This window comes from Anser anser (assembly GCF_964211835.1).
Source record: "Anser anser genome assembly, chromosome: 14".
Taxonomy (NCBI): Eukaryota; Metazoa; Chordata; class Aves; order Anseriformes; family Anatidae; genus Anser; species Anser anser.
The window spans coordinates 13,900,355-13,920,128 of record NC_139735.1 but is presented as its reverse complement, the minus strand read 5'-3'; the positions used below and the strand labels follow the sequence as shown (position 1 = coordinate 13,920,128).

At 46.3% G+C, this 19,774-nt stretch overlaps 1 protein-coding gene across 2 annotated transcripts in view; it reads right to left on the bottom strand.

Annotated features, from left to right (window-relative positions):
* The window catches only part of LOC310881383 (uncharacterized protein), a 289,311-nt gene that overhangs the window by 3,685 nt on the left and 265,852 nt on the right, over positions 1-19,774 (bottom strand). Inside the window, exons 1-5 of one of the 2 annotated variants that reach the window (XM_083798696.1) lie at positions 17,815-18,664; positions 14,737-14,810; positions 14,267-14,388; positions 6,608-6,719; positions 5,137-5,272 (exon numbers count right to left, since the gene is read on the bottom strand). In XM_083798696.1, the coding sequence (XP_083654822.1) occupies positions 5,137-5,272; positions 6,608-6,719; positions 14,267-14,388; positions 14,737-14,810; positions 17,815-17,863 (493 nt within the window). In that variant the 5' untranslated portion in view covers positions 17,864-18,664. Of the gene's footprint in view, positions 1-5,136; positions 5,273-6,607; positions 6,720-7,526; positions 7,656-14,266; positions 14,389-14,736; positions 14,811-17,814 lie in introns of those variants that run through there. The other variant, XR_014572332.1, reaches the window with a different exon arrangement.

Below are 19,774 nucleotides of genomic sequence, written 5' to 3'. Positions count from 1 at the left end.
AGAGGCTGGGACGAAGGGAAAATTAAACCTCTGCTTGCTCTAATTCTCCCACCAGCTGTATTCAGGCAGGTGCAACACAAACTCCCCAACACCCCGCTAACATAACGCAACCCTGACCTAGAGGGACCAATGTGAACGGGCTTTTCAGCCTGCATGCTTATTCAATTCACTCTGCGGAAAGGCTGCCAACCGGGAGACGCGGTGCCAGAAGCGTGGTGGTTTTTTTAATGCAAAGTTGCAAAACCACAAAACTCATTTTTACTAGTGACCTTTTACCACTAATTGTCGGGGTACTTTAAAAAAAAAAAAAAAAAAGTGACTTTGGTCAGGGCTGAAACGACATCCCAGAAATGCTCATCCGCAGCTACTCCCTAAGCCCACTCTGTATCCAAACTGACTGGGTCCTGCTTGGATGAGTCAGGCGGCTTTTTGGGTCTTATTTTGTGTATATATTTTTTTTGCAAAGCAGCTTTTGATTGTGAAATAAGTCACCGTAAAATAGCTGGGCTGTTGGAAAGAGGGAGAAAGAAGTACACAAGATGTACAGTGGTGGGGGTACCAAAAAGGAGAGGCTCCAGGGCTGTGCCTGCCCTGAATGCTGCATGAAGGTGGTTGTTTTTTTCCTCTTGCTTTCGCTGTTTTTTCCCTCTAAGAACACATAGGTCTATTTTACTTCATTTCTACAGCTTTTTTCAGACACCGACTAGGCAGCAGCTACAGCTGGACTCTCTTTCCCTATGAGAGTTCAACCAAGTTTTGATCTCCTTTGCCCAGGTTCTAACACTGATTCATTCCCTAATTTCATTAGAATTGGCGGCATGTAAGTGGTGCGTTTGTGAGCAGAGCCTGACCTACTTTTTCCACCTCCTCTGCCGAATGCTTCCCGAGGAGACCTCGCCGGGGCTCGGCCGGGGGCAGCAGCAGCCCCAGCCCCGCGACCTCCCGGCCCCTCCACGTGCCTCCTCCGAGAATCTCGGTCCCGAGTGGAACGAGGCCAAGAGCCTATCCCAATCCCAACGAACCTTGATACATTAGAACAGCTCAATGTTCGTGGGCTACTTTGCTTTTGCCATGTTGCAAAAAAAAAGACAGTTGGCTTAACGTTTTTCTATGCACCAAAATACTTCCATACACCAGACTCAGGAAATGCCTGGAAACGTGGGCAGTATTTACACGTAAATGGCTAGCAGAAAGCTGAGCAGCAGCAGCCCGTACTAGCAGGTGTCTCACGAGGAGAGCGCATTTCTTCAACTAGCCCCAACCCCAAATTACGAAAGAAATGGACTCAGCACCCAGCCTCCCACCACGCTCCATGGCCCTAAAATGCCAAAAGTCAAACCGTGGGTGCAAGCTCGAGCCTGTTTGACATTTATGGTGACACTCCCACCACCATCAGTGGGCCCAGATTGTCACCACTGGTTTCTGCTGCTTTTATGGAGAGCAAATTGAAAAACGTCCAGCCTCAATTAGGAAGAACCACAATTTGTAACAAAGCATCTGATGACTAGCAGCTTAGGGACTGCACTCAGTCCCATCCGTAGCTCCCCATGTTGGAGGAAATGTTCCTTCTGCTGAGGAATTTTGTCATTTGCTGGGCTTGTTTGTTATTTTCAGCCTTTGTCTCCAAAAATTTTAGTGCGGTCCAAAAGTCCTAAGGTGATTTCCTCTCCCATTCCAAAGCTGTGTCTTTGCTAAGCCCAGTAACCGCTGCGAGACTGCTTGTTTGTAAACAGGGGGTGAAAACACTTTGTTCTGGTTTTGCTTTCTGTCAGCACATCCCAATTTTCTCATTTTCTCTCTCTTTTTTTTTTTCCTCGCTTTCCAGTATTTATAATTATCTCCGGAAAACATTCTTGGCCTCTAGCTTGTCTGGGCTGCTTTACAGCAGCGTTTAACATTCGAAACCGGCCCTGGGGATTGGCTGGTGGCTGGGTCACATGCAAGAAACTGGTGCCAGCGTGGGCTTCGGTGACGGCTGAGCAAGTGCTGAGCCACCTCTGATCCGGATCTGGGTAATGGGTGCGGGACAGGCGCGATGCGCGTGCACCAAGGAGTTCCCACCACGGCCAGAGCCAAGCCTCCCAATGCGGGGCTTGTTTGCGTCTCCCCCAAATCATGTCATGTCTTCTATGCTCCTTCTCGAAAGCTTTTGGAAACATGCTTTTAGCGGTAAACAGTTCGCTGGGTTATTTACAGCTCAATTTCCAAGCATCCTACCAGAACAATGAAGAAATGCTGCAGCATATGGTGCCTACTGAGTGCAGCCGGCGGGACAGAAACCTTCTGATTGTTTTAGTGCATCATGAACCCTCCCCTTCCTCCACTCCACAACCATCTAACCAGCTACAACGCAAGTCTTACATGCAGGAAAACTGAATGAAGAAAATGACAGGAACCCAGAAATGCAAAAAGAAGGCAAAAATGGGCAACCAATAATTAACTTTTTTTTTTCTCATTTTTGTTATCCCAAAGGATCTATACTTGAGCTCTGTCAGAAGCCTGGGTAGATGGACAATGTGTCAGGAGAAAAAAGCAACATGTTACCACTACTGTGTTCAGAGGGAGATGCTAACAGGATGGGCTCCTCAGCCCACACCAACCTCTGCCTTTGCTTGGGCTGGCTTTTGAATTTCACTTGTATTATCTTTGAGCCTGGGATTTTTCCAAGAAGTCCTTCCAGATCTTTCAAATTTTGCTCCCATCTGAAGTCAGGGAAAGTTTTACCCTCAATTTAAGTGAGTACAGAAACGAGAGAGCCCAAGGCAGTTTGGAAGCTTGGAGCTGAGAAGGTCTCCTACAGTCTCCATCACAGGATGGGGCTGCTCAGCATTTCCCTGACAACCCTGTTGTTCTGAGGCTTAACTTGTTAGCTTGTAGTGCACGGAGCTCCTTAACTGAAAGCATCTAGAAAAATGCAAGTGGGCTTTGCCGTAACAAAATACCAATTAAATAAGATACAAAGGGATGTGGAGGTTGCTTCTTGAGAAGCAGCTTTAAAAACGAATTCTCCAAAGCTGCAGCAGTACCATGGTGCCACGTGGGGCCGCGGGCTCCTCTAGGTGCACACACAGCAGTGACAGTATATGTGCCCCTGGAAGAGGGACTATCTCCCCATGAAGAGCTGAGGCACAGCACTGCCTGTCCAAATCACTGCTGAGATTTCTCAAACCTGATTTCCTGAGTTCATCTCTTCTTCTTCTCCCAGCAGAGGATTTGGCTTCTCCTCAGCTGTGGCTTGAGCACAATGTGGGACAGGGGATTTGCAACCCCTCATCCTCTCCTGCAGTCAGCGTGATGAACCCAGATGACAGGGCATGAGCCTCTGAGCACCCTGGTGCTGGGACATCAGACCTGACGGTGTGACGGGCACCCCAGACCACATTCCAGGGAGAATGCTGGGGAATTTGCAAAGGATGGTCATTTGGGCAGGACCAAAGCCCAGTGATGGTTGCAGACGTGTTAGGGCCATCCCATCTCTGTGCTCCATCCACCTGCACAGCTCGAGGCAAGCGAGAGGCTGCAGCCCAGCAATAGCAGGCTCTGGGTGCTGTCACAGCAGTGGAGGAGCAGGAACCGCCGCCAAATGAATGAGGTCTTCAAGCATGCTGCAGCTGCAGCCGTCCAGGCTTTGCTGGTTTTCCCTGCCCTAGGAGGGGACGTGGTTGCATTCAGCTTCTCTGTCTGCTGCACATCACTCAGATCAGCTCAGGCAACTCGTGAACTCCGGTTCCCTTTAAAACCCATCTCGTCATGGTCCCGTGGTGCTTTCGGAGATGAGCACTTGTTCATCATGAGCACTCACACTCTCCCGGGTGAGCACATCGGCGTGACAGAGCCACGCAGAAACACCAGCCCCTCCTTGGCTGGGTGAGGGCCGTGCATCGCTGACATGAACAGGGTTGCATCAGATTTTGCCAGCTGCGAATCCCTCCCACAGCTGCTGTCTGTGACCTCTCCTCCCCACGCCATCTGAATGTGCTGGGCTCGGAGAAAGCATGTGCTGGTATAAACAAAACCAGAAACGGGAGGAGAGGAACCTGCTGAAGATCCGAGATGACAATCCTGCCCTCACTTACACTTTCTTGAACAAGAGCAGGCTTGGTTAGTAACAAGATACAGACCTAATTCTGATTATTTTTACACCAGCAAAGCCAATGACTCTTGGATAGTGAGAAGTGCTTTACACTGGCACCAGTGCAGCACCAACCACCGTCACTGCTCAGTGCCCTGGACATTTTCTCTGCAATATGGTTTCCAATGCTTGCGAGAGCTGAAAACAAAGAAATGAAATACCAACGTCGTGCAGACTTTAGAAATGAAAAATAAAATGTCCAGGAAATCCCTGCAAGGTTTTGGACTGAACAGGAAGATACATTACAGAACTTTTTCAACTTTTTTTTTTCAACTTCCAAACAGCAAAATGCCAAAATGCTAACAGGCGGGGCAAATTGAGCAAAAATAAAATATTCTGTGGACTGAGTTAGAAATTAAGTCAATGTTTATTTTTTTATGCTTTACACTTTGGCCAGCATTTATCCCGAATGAAGGCAGCAAATGTTATTAGATTTCATGGAATGTAAATAAACAGTTATTGGTAAATACATTTTGGTGGTCTGCTTGTTACACTGCATGTCAGGAAAACTATAGGGAACTGGCAGGAGTTCAGACGTCTTCAAGGGACACAGAAAACAGACATATTTTACTAATTATAGCTAACAAAAACACTCTGAGATTACAGTTAAATTACATTAAAACATAACTTGTTGGCAAAGGCTGTGAGCATAATGCTTTGCCTGTATCTTTCTGTATAATGTTTCATCCGAACAGAGCGGTAACATCGGGAAACTCTGGCACAGCCCAAGGCAATGTGGCCCATCGTGGCTCGTCCAGCCACCGGGCTTCCTGCAGTGGTTTCTGCAGTCTCATGTCCTCGCTGGGAGGGCAGAGACCTGTGTCTGCACGCAGCAGGTTTTGCACAGGGGTGACCTGATGTTGTTGTTTGAGAGCACGCAAATGAGAAGGGAAAGGGAATGGAGGCACCTGCTAACCCCTGGGAGGGCCCCATGCAGCAGCCCTGCTCCAGCTTCTAACAGAAGCTTCAGAAAATAAATAGCTTTTGTACCCACAGCACATCACCTGGATGGACCTGGGGGGACTGATGCACCATCGGCCGAATCCGGGCTGAGCGGCGTGCTGGGCACTGCAGCTGCACCACCTCTGTGCGTCCACTGCACTTCTCAGTTCTGTCTTCCACGTCTTCTCCACAGCATGGCTATGGGATGGAGAGAAAGAGGTGATGGCCCTAGACTGGAGAGAGCCATCATTCTCTGAAAGAGCAGACCCTTTTCAGCAAGAGGAGGAACATGAGGACTTCTGGAAGAAATCATCCTGACTATGTCCTGAGCTTTCACGACAAACGAGCTGCAGAGAGGGCTGTCCTCAAGCCCTGCCCACCCACATCTGCACCCGCACTGTGCTGCACACTAACTGTAGGGTATGCATGAAAACAAGATGCAGAAGTGCTGACATTGCACTAAGATTACAGACCACTACTTTTTAAAAAAATCACAGTTAATTCAAAGCAACTTTATAGAATTAATGCTCAAACATATTGTATGTGAGCAAAACTCAGGCAACACAAAAAGCAGGTGCAAGGTGATTCTGTTCTTGTGTGCCTGCAAGACAGGACAACAGCACTATCACTTTACAGAAAGTCTCAGACCTAAGCTAGGCCAGTTTCTTCCCTTGTGCTGGTGGGATGTTACCACCAAGCACTGCACGCTCGCGCTGGCAGTGCAGCAGCTCCACGGGCTGTGCTGGCCACCAGCTCCAAGACCAGGCAAATCAGCATGGTTTAATCTGACCTTTAAATCCAAACACAATTTGAACTACAAGAAAGGCACACACTATTCCATTTGCCAAGTAAATGCAAGGGGATATACAGGCAGATCTCCCCAGAATGTCAGTAACAGCCATGCCTGGCCCCTGCCCTATGGCAATGCACCATTCCTGGGCTGTGAATGCTTGTGTCCATGCCTGTATGTAAAGAAACACTCTAATAAAACTCTGCTTCATAACTACCCATGTAATCTCTTCACTTGGACTGTCTTTGTGTCACATTTATTGCCCATTCTTTGCTGGGAAGATTTTTACACAGGATCTGAAGTTTAAAAGAAGACAGATGACAAGCTGTGATCACGAGGAGGAGAGGCTCACCATATGGAAATAGAAAGCCCTGGCTCCCTCCTTTATTCCTCCTCCCCCCTCCCCTGCAGAGTTTCTCTACTTCACATGGTGCTATTGGGATTTGAAGATCAGAATACAAATTAAATTATTAAACAAGGAACAAAAAAACTCAGGCCTTTCCTCTCCATCCTCCCATGTGATCAGCAATTATAAATCAAAGTAGGGAAAATAACCCCGCTGGAAGCTGGCACTTGGGCTGCAGCCCAGTTGCCTACAGGATACAATGCTCAGGCGACACGTATGTGTCTTTGCATGCTATGGAGGGTTCACATGTGAATCAGGTCTGCAGCTAAGAAATCATTTTGATGGCAGAGACTAACTGGTGGGCCTCCTTATATTTGTTGTGTTGTTTATTGCTTACCTGTGGGCACGTCTGGGAAGAGCAGAAGCACCACTCCTCGATCCACTGCTCTCCTCCAACATCAGACTCCTGGTTAGCAAACCACACGGTAAAGCATGACCCATGCAGTGTCCTGCAAAACAGCACAGCCAAACCCTGTCTGATGCCATTTAGCACTAAGCTCTGTGACCTTCATGTGTGGTAGCCACCGCTCCAAGCCTTCGCAATCAAAGGGAAAAGAACGAGTCCATTTCAGCAGGGCAGAGCTTGAGATGTGCTAGTCTGGGGGTTTGCTTTGGTGCAGCTGGTTTCAGACACTGGGGACCTGGCCAGTTTCTGGCCCTCGAGGTGAGGGTGACCACCCCAGATGACCGCAACCAGGGCAGCGGGCACCGTGCAGGCAGTACGCCACGGGGAAGGGAAGGTGCCGCCAGCCCCTTGCACCCACACCACCAGGCTGCGTCACCTGGAAGCTGCAGGGTATTTTGCACTTTTGAAAGACTCAAAGACTCCTTCAGGTGGAGAAACACACACTGCAGGTCCCTGCCTTTGAAAAAAAATCGGCCCCATTTTTGATATTGGCTTTGCAAGGCTTGGGTTGAGCCGCTGACCTCGGTAGCCAGACTTAAAAAACAAGCACTTAGACCCCGTAATGCAGATTTGGACAAGTGGCATCCCATTAAGGCACCCATGGTTGAAAACCAACTCCTTGTAGCCAAGATAAATAGCTGAATCAATGCTACACAGAGCTTAATTTAAACACGTAATGTAGTCTAACCCAGATATACACTGTACTCCATCCACAGGTCCTGGAGATGGCAAACTGAAGCCTGCTTTTATAGTGTGCCAGCTCAGGGACCTGTTCCCAATTTGCAGATTTGGCCTGTTGCATTCTAAAAGATGTTTAATATACTTGATGCCTGTTTGTGTTAATGTTTACCATTGAAGTTTTTCATTATTTGATGTTATATTTGGCTATAGCATTGAAATTCCATTGGACCGACCAGAATCTAGTGTCAAATCAAAGCCAAAGAAGCGTCTTTGCGACAGACCTTCAGTTCCCATCCAGCCACCTTAAAAAACAAAACAAAACAAAACAAAACTATTGTAGGTGTTTCCTTTGTAGCTGTTCTCTTTGCCAAAGAAATAGCAAACACTTTATCTATTAACTGCTTTTATATTTGCAGCTCTGGAAGATCATATTTGCTCCCTGGAGCACTGGGCAAAGCCACAGTGGGCTAGCAGGGAGGTGCCAGGTGGGCACAGGTCCCTCTGGCCAGGGGCAAGCAGGGGATGGCTGAGACCTCCCAGGCCCTTCTCCAGGTTTTGTCATCTGGGACACAGGTAATTACCTCTAGACCTTTGTACTGCACCTCTGGGGACAGCAGATGGACTTCTGCTGCTTGCAAATTGCTTCTTGTTATTAGGATCGTGCTCAGCCTTTGACGCCTGACCAAGAAACATTTTCCCACTGTGTTCGACCCTGGCAGGCTCTCCCAGAGTGGGGAGAGTAGTCCTTGTCCTGAGAAACCCAAAGCCTTGATTCACAAAACTACCTAAGCACGTGCCTAAAACAAGCCAGCTGCAACAGGACTTGCTTAAAACAAACCGCTTGGATTAGCTCAGCCCCTAAGAGGGGAGCCTGCCCATACCGTGGGTCTGGCTCTGTTCCCCCCTTTCCAAATGCTTGCATCGATTCCCAGTCTTAGGGTGGAAATTTTTCATGGAAACCCAGTGCTGCAGGATCAGGCGCAGATCCCCCAGCGCTGTGGGGAGTCACGGATCCCGGGGGCTGCGGAAGGTGCTCAGCACTTGCAGCCTCAGACCCTGCAAATCATGCACACGCTCACAGAAAGTGCTGGCATGGCTCAGCAAGTGCAGAGCGAAAATAAATGAAGGAGGCTTGCCTAAGTCCAGATGTGTCTGAATTCAAAGGGACCTGGAAAATATGATGGCCTGGATGAAAAACTGGGAAAGAGCATTGAAACATAAAGCCGTGAGCGCAGCTTTGAAAAACAGTCAACAGATATTCTCCCAGCTAGCTGAACAGGGGAGCTGGGAGTAACCCATTTTTCAGTTCAACAAAGAAATTGTTTCAAATTGTTTCCCCTCCCCAGCATATTTTCTCCAATTTTCTCATCGAAGTTAATACTGGGTATTTTTTTATTTTAGTGAACTATATATTTTTTTTCAGGATGGTGTTTTTCACTCTTAAAGATTATAAATTAAATTATCTAAATGTCATCTCAGTACATAAAAGCATTTACTTGACAGTATTAAAGTGAAATGTTTTGATTAATGAAGAGTTCCCACTTAGATCCAAACTGGATTCCTTTCTGAAGGAAAAAAAAAAAATCTCTGCAGGCAAAACTTGGTTCAGCTTTAGCTAAATGCTGAGACACTACAAAAAGGATCTACAGAGTTACTCTGAAGCAAAGGTTTCATACTTAATGTACAACAGCAGTTCTGAAAAGCACGCCTAACCCTGGTCTTAAAACTGTCTCTTTAAATGGTATGGGAGAAGTCTGATATTTTGGGGAGCATTCTTAAGGAGTCCCCAGGGTCACAGGCCTCTCTGATGACCCTGGTTAGGGTCGGATTGAGGTTTTAGTATTTAGCCCTTTGGCAGGGCTTACTGGACTGGATGTTTCTCTATATGGATATGCTAATCCTGAATACTGGCATTTCCATACATCACTCCTGAAGGAATTGGTTTATTAAAAGCTAATGTTATTGCTTGAGATGTTATACCTCACTGGTGCAAAAGTGAAGTAAAACAACTCTCCCAGCATTGGTAGCACTTGATTGTAGTCATCAGCTTAGAATGGCTTGCCGGAGCATCCCAAATCTGCCTCCAATCCTTTACTCTTTCTGCTAAAAATATCCTGTCCAAATGGGTGAATAGGTAAGGTTTGTTTTGTGATTTGTTGCTGCTGGTTGGCCATGCACAGCAAAATGTATCTGCTAATATCTGAAAATATGATAATTTGTACCCCATTGAAAAAAAATCTTTGAGAACGTGCTTGATGAAGTGTGCAAAGCTGCTGCACTGTTGCTGGACGTGGCACCAGGTCTCCCTTCTCACACCAGGGCTGCCTCCTCCTCTCGCCAGGTTGCGGCATGGGGCCGGAGCCCAGCCCTGCTCCTGGCATCACCTCCTGGGTCTGGCATGGGCCAACTCAAAACCACACAGGCTGAGCATCACTTTCCCTTCCTGATTCCTTGTTTATCCAGCGCTGGTTTCATGAAAGGACAACTTGCCTACGTAGGTCATGCATTGTCCCCTTTCTATGAAGCTCTGAGAAAATACAGCGATGGGATGCGCGGAGCAATGAGATGTCTTTACACTTTGCTAATTTAAAACCACTTTGTAAAGCCAGACGCATGCTCTGCGCTCCATGGTAGGTAGGCCGGGGCTCACCAGACATCTTTGGTGCAAGAAAGACAAACCAGCAAGCAGCCTGGCCACCACGGCCCTGTTCACCCCGTGCTCTAGCACCTCTCGAGCTGAGGAGCTTGTTCCACTCAGGGCTGGCCCCCGGGAGGCTGCTCCTGGCTTGATGGGCAAGAAGAGCAGGGCAAGCACTTCTCTACAGGTGGCAGGCACCACACACCCCTCCTCTGCCAGCAGACTCACTCCTGCCCTTAGACAGAAAGGGCTTGAAGCAGCTCGTCGCTTAAGTCAACAGAAAGACTTACAGACTCGGCTCTGGCCATTACACAGCAGAAGCATAATTTCTGGGCCAGGCTCTTACGCATAACTTGGATTGCTCTGTTGGCTCCACTGACTTCAGCAGGGCAGACCCACTTGTTTATTAGCAGAGGACCCAGTCCGCATTGTCTTAGAGCTCGCTGTGGCAATCCTGATTATGATCGGCTACGAATCCGGCCTCCAGGCACAGTTGTCACATTTGTCACTTCCAAATAAAACGGGCTCGTAGTATCAATGAAATGGCATCAGAGAAAGCTTATAGCAAATGTAAGATGTTAAACATTAACCACAATGCTCACAGTCCTAGAAAGGTCTGATAAGCCACGATTAAACTTAATTATGGATTATTTTATATTACCTACCTCCAAGCACTGAGGAAAATTGCTTCCTTTTAAGTGCCTTGGCTGGCTTGCTCTGACCACACACATACTGGGGGATATTTTCCCATGATTGATGTATTTGTTTACTGAGCTCCTTGCTCAGATACAGGCCGATTCTCCCTTTAATCAGAGGTGTGAATACCTTAATAGTTGTCAGAGCCCATGTTAACCTCCTGATTAAAAGCCATCCTCATGCTTACCATTAAAGAAATCCATGCAACAAAGTAAACTCATATTCTTACAATAAAACTCACAATGGGCCAAATGCATCTCTTATTATATGTTATTGTACTTGGCTCACTGGCATGTCATCAAGATGTTTCATACAACGGACATGTTTTTTCTGTTTTGTTTTTCCTTCTTTTTTCCTCTTCCTTTGCTTGAGGGCAAAAAGTTCCACAAACATCAGTTTTCACTAGACTTCTTTTGACTGCTTACCTACACTGGCTATTATGCTCCTTCACTATAGCAATATCACCAATAAAATAAACATGTCAAAATTCAGAAGCACAAACAAGTTCATCTGTGACACTAATTTTGCCTGGCAAATAATTCTTCTTGTTTCTGCAAGGTCTTCAATTTCTTGAGGATTCAGAGCAAATTCATCTTTAATTTGATGCCTCAGTCTTATTTTTCTTTCCCAATCTCATTAGAGTAAAAATAGCAAGGATATCCATATGATTAAAGACTTCATGTGCAAGAAAGCAATCTGGTCATAGTGCTCCTTAGCTTTATGTACTTCTTTCTATTTGACAACATTAATTTGCCATCTGTCAGCTCAGTTACATAGTTTACTTGCTGCTTGCTTGGCGTTCACCTCCCCCTTTTTTGTTGTCAGCTGTTTTTAATAGTTGGGCCTCCTTGAGTGGGCCATTTATGCAGATTTGAAACAGGAGAAATCCTAAAAACTGACCATATGGGAAGCCACTTTGTACTCCCCAGGTTGACATAGCCATGCACAGTCCTCCAACCCACCCCACACACCCTAGCACTTTAAAAGAAAGCACATTTTTTCATACCTCTGTAGCACCTTTCATCTGGGGGACTCCACAGCACCACACAACAAATACAAACAGCCCAAGTTTGCTTTCCCAGGCAGCTCTGCTGAAGTCAGCTGAATTGTACAAGACTTGCTGGCAGTTAAATCTAGCCCCAGAACTGTAACGAAACAAATGGAAGAGATTGTAAAAATAACACAAGAATGGCCAAGCAACTGCTAGCACTGTCCTCTGACACCGAGGGTATCCTATAGGGCCACATGTACTACATGCATGCATACTGATGGTATTTATCTCACACAGATGTCTGCAGTTATGAGCTGAAAATATTCCGTAATTGACTTCATCGGTCTTTTGTGAAAACTGTCTGATTTCCTCAACATGTCTCTTTTTTATCTATAAGCCTTAATTCCAGGAAAAATAACTGGGAGATGGTCAGGAGAACTGGGAGATGTTGTACTACCAAAACATTTTGTGTTCCGGAGACAAATGGACCCATCCAGTTCCCAACTTCCATTTCCCATCAGGAACCCAGTGCAGTGGTGGAATAAAAGCATGCCCTCATCAGGAAAGCCCAATTTTTAAAAAAATTCTCCCCAAAACTCTGAAAATTTCAGAATAATCTGTCACTGCTAATACTTTATCATTATTACTGTTCATTCAGTATATGCTGTTTCTGAAAACCATTGTATAATATTTTTAGTGAACTTGCAAATACTTAAGCACATCTATAAAACTTCTGTTGTTAAAATTAATATATTCTGTCTTCCAAAATCCACTGCTGAGTGTAGTCCAGAAGTCAGTGACTTGGTCTTTGTGTGAAAAACCCCATTTCCTAGCTGATGAAGCTGAGAAGGTAGAAACTGAACATGTTTCCTTTTCTTGGAAACATGTTCCCTTTTTTTTTTTTTTTAGCACAGGAGGCATTTACAGCAGCATCTCTAAGGCGTCTGGGACAGGGATTGAGCCTAGCTCTCAGATTGACCAGATTCCATCAGTAAGGGCATTTTATCCAGACCTCAAACACTTAACCATCCAAAGTAATCTCTGATGTTAAGTATTACACTTATAAAAGGAGATACATTAGCTTAAATAACTTAAAATTATAGTAATATATGTGAACATAGAGCAAAGACAATTCTACCCATTTTTTCCACATCATTTCTTGGCCAGTTGAAGAATTTTGGGATATTGGGAGGCACTGAAATGACAGGGTGAACTTTGCTCCTGAGCAGAAAGCCAGTGTAAAGGCTCATTACTGCTTAATTCATAGGGGAAACAGAGCTGTGCACTGCCAGTGCTCTGGCCAGGGGTTTCATTGCTCACCAGTGAAGGTGAGCACCCAGGCTGCGAAGCACTGTCCTTTGCTCTTCCTTCCCCACATGAACTGTGCATGGGGAAGCATACTTAAAAGGGTTTTCATCCTCAGGAGTAGCCAAATTACCTGCAGAGTGAATTAAGTGTTTCATAGCAATGCGAAAATCCACCAGTTAGTTGGGCTAACTATAAAGCCCCATAAAGGGCTTGCTCTGTTCTCACAACTGCACAGGGAGGGCAGGAGGATGCAAAAGGCTGCTGTTCTGGGTGATCTGCCCTCCTTCCAGCCTCTTTGCTAAGCGTGGCCCAGCGCAAAGGTTCTACAACGTCAGCAGAAGGTGTCTGAACTCAGACTGCACATTACTTGGATTGGAACTGAATATGATTTCCCTGGGTTTGATCCTCACACTAGGAGGAAAAGAAGCCACTGTTGGGGCAGCTCCTTTTTTAAGGAATCCAGAAGACAGCTGCTGGTGATGGGGACACAAGGGTGATCCCTCTTAGGACAAACTGGGGACACAAGGGTGATCCCTCTTAGGACAAACTGGTCAGTAAGCTCAACGCAGGCAAGAAGCCAGGCATGCAAGCTAAGAACACTTTCTATCATGATTATGATGTCCAGAAAAGACAGAAATGACTTCCCAGCTCTCATAGCTCAAGAACCCTAACCCTGGTATAACCAGACCCGAGACGATCACCCCAGTGAAGGGAAGTCCGACTGCGAGACAGAGCCAAGCAAATACCTCCAGCACTGCTCCCCCGATGGGAGCGTGGCCAGATGTGTGCCTGCCTCTGGGGCTAGAGCCATCCTGTAATTTATAACAGTCTCTGTGCTGCTCTAATTTATGCTGGGGGCCAATGCACAGCTCGCTTCAGACAGAGTTCAAAGACTGCCTGGACACCAGCAGCCCCAAGCTGCTCTGCACGTGGTCTGTCCGCAGCCTGCACCCTGCTCAGCAGCTGCCGTGGTCCTGTGGTGAGATTCACCCTCAAACCCAGAGCTGAGCTACCTCACACCAACAGGGCTGCTGTCAAGCTGGCTACTCTACGAGGCTACCGAGTGGTCCCTTCGAACTTTTCGAGGTCCCCAGAGAAGTACTGTTTTGCTTCACTTGTCTGTAATGTACAGCCCAGTTGTGCAAAACTGTAATCCCACAGAGATATCCGAACATGCTTTTTGCTTGACAGGGCTCTTTCCATCGGTGTGCAGCAAAGAAACTTAACTTAAGCTTGGTAGCTAAGGCAGCATTTCATAATTTCAAAACATACTCACCACTCCACACATTTCCAGCGTGGGTTGGATCCGGATATCCAAATATTTTGTATTATCTTTTGGGGCTGTAAGTTTGGCTCCACTGCCTTGTATAGGAAACATGCTGGTATAGATGACAGAAGCTATAAAGGTAAAATAAATCCATCAACGCTTTGACCAAAACAACAATAGTGGAAAAAAAAAGAACACCAACATGATGCTGTTGGCAAAACTTGGCAAAAAAAAATCAGTTTAAGACAACTGAGCCATTTATATTTACAATGAGGGCTGACGGCTTTTGGGACACACAGTCTTCAAAGAGACTGGATTTGTTTTAGAAGCTCATTCATTTGCACGGGGCTCAGTGAACCAGCCAGTCCTCCTCCTCTCTGGGAAGACTCATTAGCTACAGGGAAACTCAGTGTGAACGGGAGGTGTGTGTGGGGTATGGGTAATTACATAGGCACCTTAGAAATAAATCATGATCCTACTGTTGATATGATTGGAAACCTGGAACTGATCCTCATTTTAGCCTGGGAGAAGTTCTTCAGCAACACTCTATAAACTACAAAGAAAAGAAAAGGAAATTGACTTTAAAAACAACATTTTAATAATGCTAAGGTGTTGACAAAAATCTCAGCAAGCAAAGGAGCTCCGCACCGGGACGGGACCACTGCAGGGAAGTAGGCTACAGCATCTGCCTGCGGCATTGCTTGGGCCAGCTTTCTGTGAGCTCAGCGACTACAGCTGTTATCACGTGCCTGGAGAGGATGCTGTGGTGGAAAATGGACTACAGGAATATACGAGTATTGGTGATCACATTGACTATCCTCAAATGCTGCCCCGCAAGCAGGAGTGATGGTAGGAAGCGGGGAAGCCTCAGAGCCACGATGCACCGCAGCATCATGAGCCTCAAAATGGAAATTCAGAGCTGCTGTATTTCTGAACAGGGAATCCCAGATGGATGAGGGGTACACGCTCCCGGAGCATGTGTGCCGTTAGGCCCACGTGCCTGAGATGGAAACTGGAGTGCAAACTGCAAATCTGTCTAGCACATCGACCTTGAGTCTGTAACATCCCAGCTGCACTAGCCTTGCGGTGCACGCACTGCACAGCCAAACGCATGCATGCTGCAATTATTTACCCTGGAAATATCTAACCCAGGCTCCTGGTCTCACTGTGCATCCCAAAATACACTCCGAGTCCTCTTTCTGGGTTTCAGACATCCAGACATCCTACAAAGATGTGATGCAGTGTCAGTGCTAACTGGGACACAGTGATGCTGGTGGAAAGGATGGAGATGTGAAACTCCTCCTGGTTACGCCAGGAAAATTCAGAGCTGGGTGGTTCGGGATGCTCTTCAGAGAGCCTGCTTACACTAATTCAATGCACTATATTCAAATTCAAATAATTTTGACTACCTTTACGGCAAAGACTGTCTCCTACACTGAAGACATACAATGTCCCAGACAGCAGATCTGTAACCTTTACTGAAGCCAAGTTGACAGTAATGTAATAAAAATCATATTGATCCTGTGTGAGACTACGGTACAGAGTGCTCACAGTGATGACGTGCTCTCTGCAGCAATGCATGCTGCTAGATCCAAAACCACGAGGGAAAGGCATTACAATCCTTAAGTGAAAAACTGTGTAATGCAATAAAATAAGCCACAGAAAAAATCACAAGAACACAGTGGCCCAGATTCTCCAATGATGCACCCTGCTACCTCTTGACTGGTTTTGATAAAATTATGCTGTTTCCAGTCAGCTGAGAGTCTTGCTCTGGTCTGTGGATTAAGCAAAGGTTTTAAAAAAGCACAGTAACCCCAGTCATTTACAAAGAGGTGCTGCAGAGCTGAACATGCTGAGCTGGGAGGCCGGGCAGTGACAGCTCCAGGTAGCCTCTTCACCATTTGTCATGTCAGTCATGCCTAAGTGGCTTAAAGGAATTAGTTTTCCATTTAATTTGGGAAATTTTCCCAGAAAGTCTTGAATCCTGAATACAAATAAGAGTTGCTTAGAATATACTTGACTGCACTTGGCTACCTTTCAGTTAGCCGAGTAACTCCTGCACAGATCAGCCCGGTTTACTAGTGCTGTGAGCACTCATCTGGATTTAGGCTCCACTTGTCGAGGAGCCAAACTGACTAGAGGTCTTTTGCAGGTATCTGCTAATTAGTATCACATTTCCTAAACCCAATCCATTTTCTTGGTGTCAGACTCTTTGAATGTTGGATAGCAGGTACTTACAAGAAGGTGTTGGTATTATTCCGAGAAGAAATCACTGCAGAGGCAACTCTCACAACTCCTTGCCTCTCGCCCAGGCAGGCTTCTGCCAGGGTGCCCTGCTGCACTCTGCAGCCCCCGCGCAGTTCAACGCACACAGGCAGTGCAGACCTTCCCACCAGCTGAAATGAGCCTTCAGGTCTCACGTGTAACAGCACAGATCATAACCTAGCAGGTAGGGTGATGTTTAAACCTAATTCCCATAGTCACTGGACATGCAGCCCATGACCATAAAGCAATTTATTAACTGCAAATACACCAGGCCGCTCAATGGACATATGCTATTGATAACAAATTATCTCATGTGGGTGACGAGCATGTAGGTGCTGTTGCAGCCTTTGTGGTTCATAGCTATACTGGTTTATGGCAAATAAATGCGCCGATCCCTTCAGGCTATTAAACATAGTCCATCACACTATCAGCATTCCACGTTTCCATGCCTGTATAGCCCAGGTAAGCCCAAAGGTGCCCCTGCCCACTCCTCTCCATCTGCAGCATAGCCAGCAGGTAGAGCAAAGGTGGGCATCACCCTCCGCCACCTCCCACCCCTCTTACACCCACAGCACCAGGGCCTGTGCTGTTTTCACCAGAGGGCCGGTTGTGAAGTTACACCTACATGTATTTTGGTCATGCCCTGCTATTTCAACCTGCCACAAGGGAACTCAAAATCTGAAATTAAGAATCATAAGGACCTCCCTGTCCTTAATGCACGCTGCTTTGCTGGGTCCCCTGCCCAGTGGGGTGCTGGCTGGGAGGCAGGCAGCAAACCCCGGCACTGCTCCCGTGCTCTGCTCCTTGCTGTCTGACTTCCCTCCACGCTTCTTCCTCTCAGCTTTCCTTTCCTTAAACACTTTGAAGTTTCTTTTGCATTGTGGTTGGTTTTCAGATGCACCATAAAAATCCGCGTACTGGGAATACTGTGGTTAAGACATGGGAATGCAAACATTGTGGAAATAACTTGGGTTTTGTTTTTCTTTTCCTTCCCCGTTTTTCCCTTCTATAAACTAACTTTTCCACTTCTTCAGTATGTTGGCACTTAGAACTTGTTTAGCCTGTTAATAGAAACAAGGACTGAAGGGGTCACATATACGGTCTGTTTTGAAAAAGGAGTGGAAGTCTGCTGCAAGCTCTCAGCCAGGGTTCGAGCAGGTAGCTGCTGGTGCAAGGCCCGTGCCCCTCAGCAGCCAGCTGCTGGAAATTCGGCGGCTGCGACTCGTGACCCTGCACCCCAGCCCCTGTCTCCCACCCTCTGCCCCAGCATCCTGCCCTCACTTGTCCCTCACCTCTCCATGGCTTTTTGCTGTCCCAGGGCCCTCTCCAGGGCCATCCCATGCCATCTCCATGGCCCAGCTTCAAGAAGACGACCTTTAGCTCCTGCCACTGGCCTCAGTCTTACTCTCCAGAGGCCTCACTGCTCTCTCCCTGCGTGGCTGGTGCATGCATGTTTGTGCCTCCTAGATGAGCAGCATGTTTTAAAGACCACATCACTACATGGGTCAAGGCATCAAACAGTCACCACAGTGAGACACAAACCTCCCTCTCTTAAACTGAAGACTTCTGGTAGATTGAGCAAGCTCACTATGCTGGGTCCATGGTAGTAGGCATTCAAGAGCTGGAGCAGCGTGCTCTCTGCTCTATAAAAGACAAAATACTTCAATGGCAGTAGCGTTTGGGTATCTTTCAGTGGTTCTTACAGGTCTGTCCTAGACCACATCACAGACCAATTTGCTCTTTAAAGAGCCTGTTGTTGGGATTAAAGAATAAACAGACAAAAAGTATTTTGTTAGAACTGCAGTTTTTCTCTCACTGACTTCCATTAGCGCATCTTTATCCCACCACACCCTGCCTTTATTTTCATATACCTTGAGTAATAAGGTGCTAATAGACCCATCCTACCACCTGGAGAACTAAGACACAGGGAGGCTGAAGAGGATCAGAAAGGCCCTGTAGGCGAGATGTGCTGCTATGCCAGCTCTTGGGCTGCCTGGCTTCTCCCAGAGACTCAGCCTGCTGCCTAGGAAATAGCTTTTGGGAAAGTGGTACTTTGTTTTGTAGCTTTTTCAAAAAGAACACATTTACATAGTTTTTCAGAAAGGACTCAAGATGTGTTACCGTTAGAAAAGACAAATTAAAAAAATCTCAGTTTTTACAGTCTTGACCTGTATCTCCTGAATGTTTTGGTCTTGGTGTACGGCATTGCTCCTCATTTTTTCACTCTTCATCAATCTTTCGGAGATGTCTGCATACAGCATGCTTCTAATGGGCTTTGGACACTGATGTCTGTTCCAAAACACTTCTAGAAAATACAATAACACAAGGGTGATTTGAGCTCCTAGTCTCTGGCCTATCTGCAAAGTGCCTGCTGAAGTGCTGTTGTAGGCAGATCATAATTAATAATTATTGTTATTTATAGTGGGGCCTGCAGAACAGAATTGAAAGTGTCATCAGATTTTACATCCAAAATATTGTCTAAGTTAGTGCTTTCTAATTCCCAGGCATTGCTGTGGGAAGATACAATTGCACATGTAAATACTTTCCCATGCCTCCTCACCATGTGCTTATTTTGCATGTGTAAAGCATATGGGAATGTACGTAGGGCCTCGTTGGAAATGTAGTGTGTGTGTAAATTGTTGCTTGTCTACATCTGTGTATCTAATTGCATGTGAAAATCACTACTTTAGTTGCATCAATGAAATACAACTTTTTGAAAATATAGCCTGCATGTGTTTCTCATTCATTTTAGTGAGGCACAAGATGATCCAGTTGAAAAACAGTAGCTAGGACCAGATGTTCTTCTGTTCCTCCAGCGTGAGAGAAGCAGCTCAGCCTTAAGAAACTCAGAGCTGCTCAGCTCAGGATGCTTGCTCTATCATGGGACAGAAAGCTCATCTGCTTCAGTGGCCTCCCTTTCCAAGGACTCAGACCTACTACCAAACAATTTAATGGGCAGAAATTCACCTTTGTTTCCAGTAATTTAGAATCAAGCACCAAGTTGTCCTCAAGTGCTGATGAGCAATGGGTAGAAATACTGTTGTGTGGTCATTTGGTGTGTTTTGAGCCAACCATGGGACACTCCTGGGTGTTGGCCATCTAAGACTGGCCATACAGCAGAGGTTTAATGTAATATATGATGGGAAGGGTAAGTCACCCGGCTTTGCCAAAACGTCATTTTTAAACTAAGCGCCTAATTTCTAAACAATTGCGTTTTAAAGATTTTAATAACTCCTTGAATTTTTCCAGAGC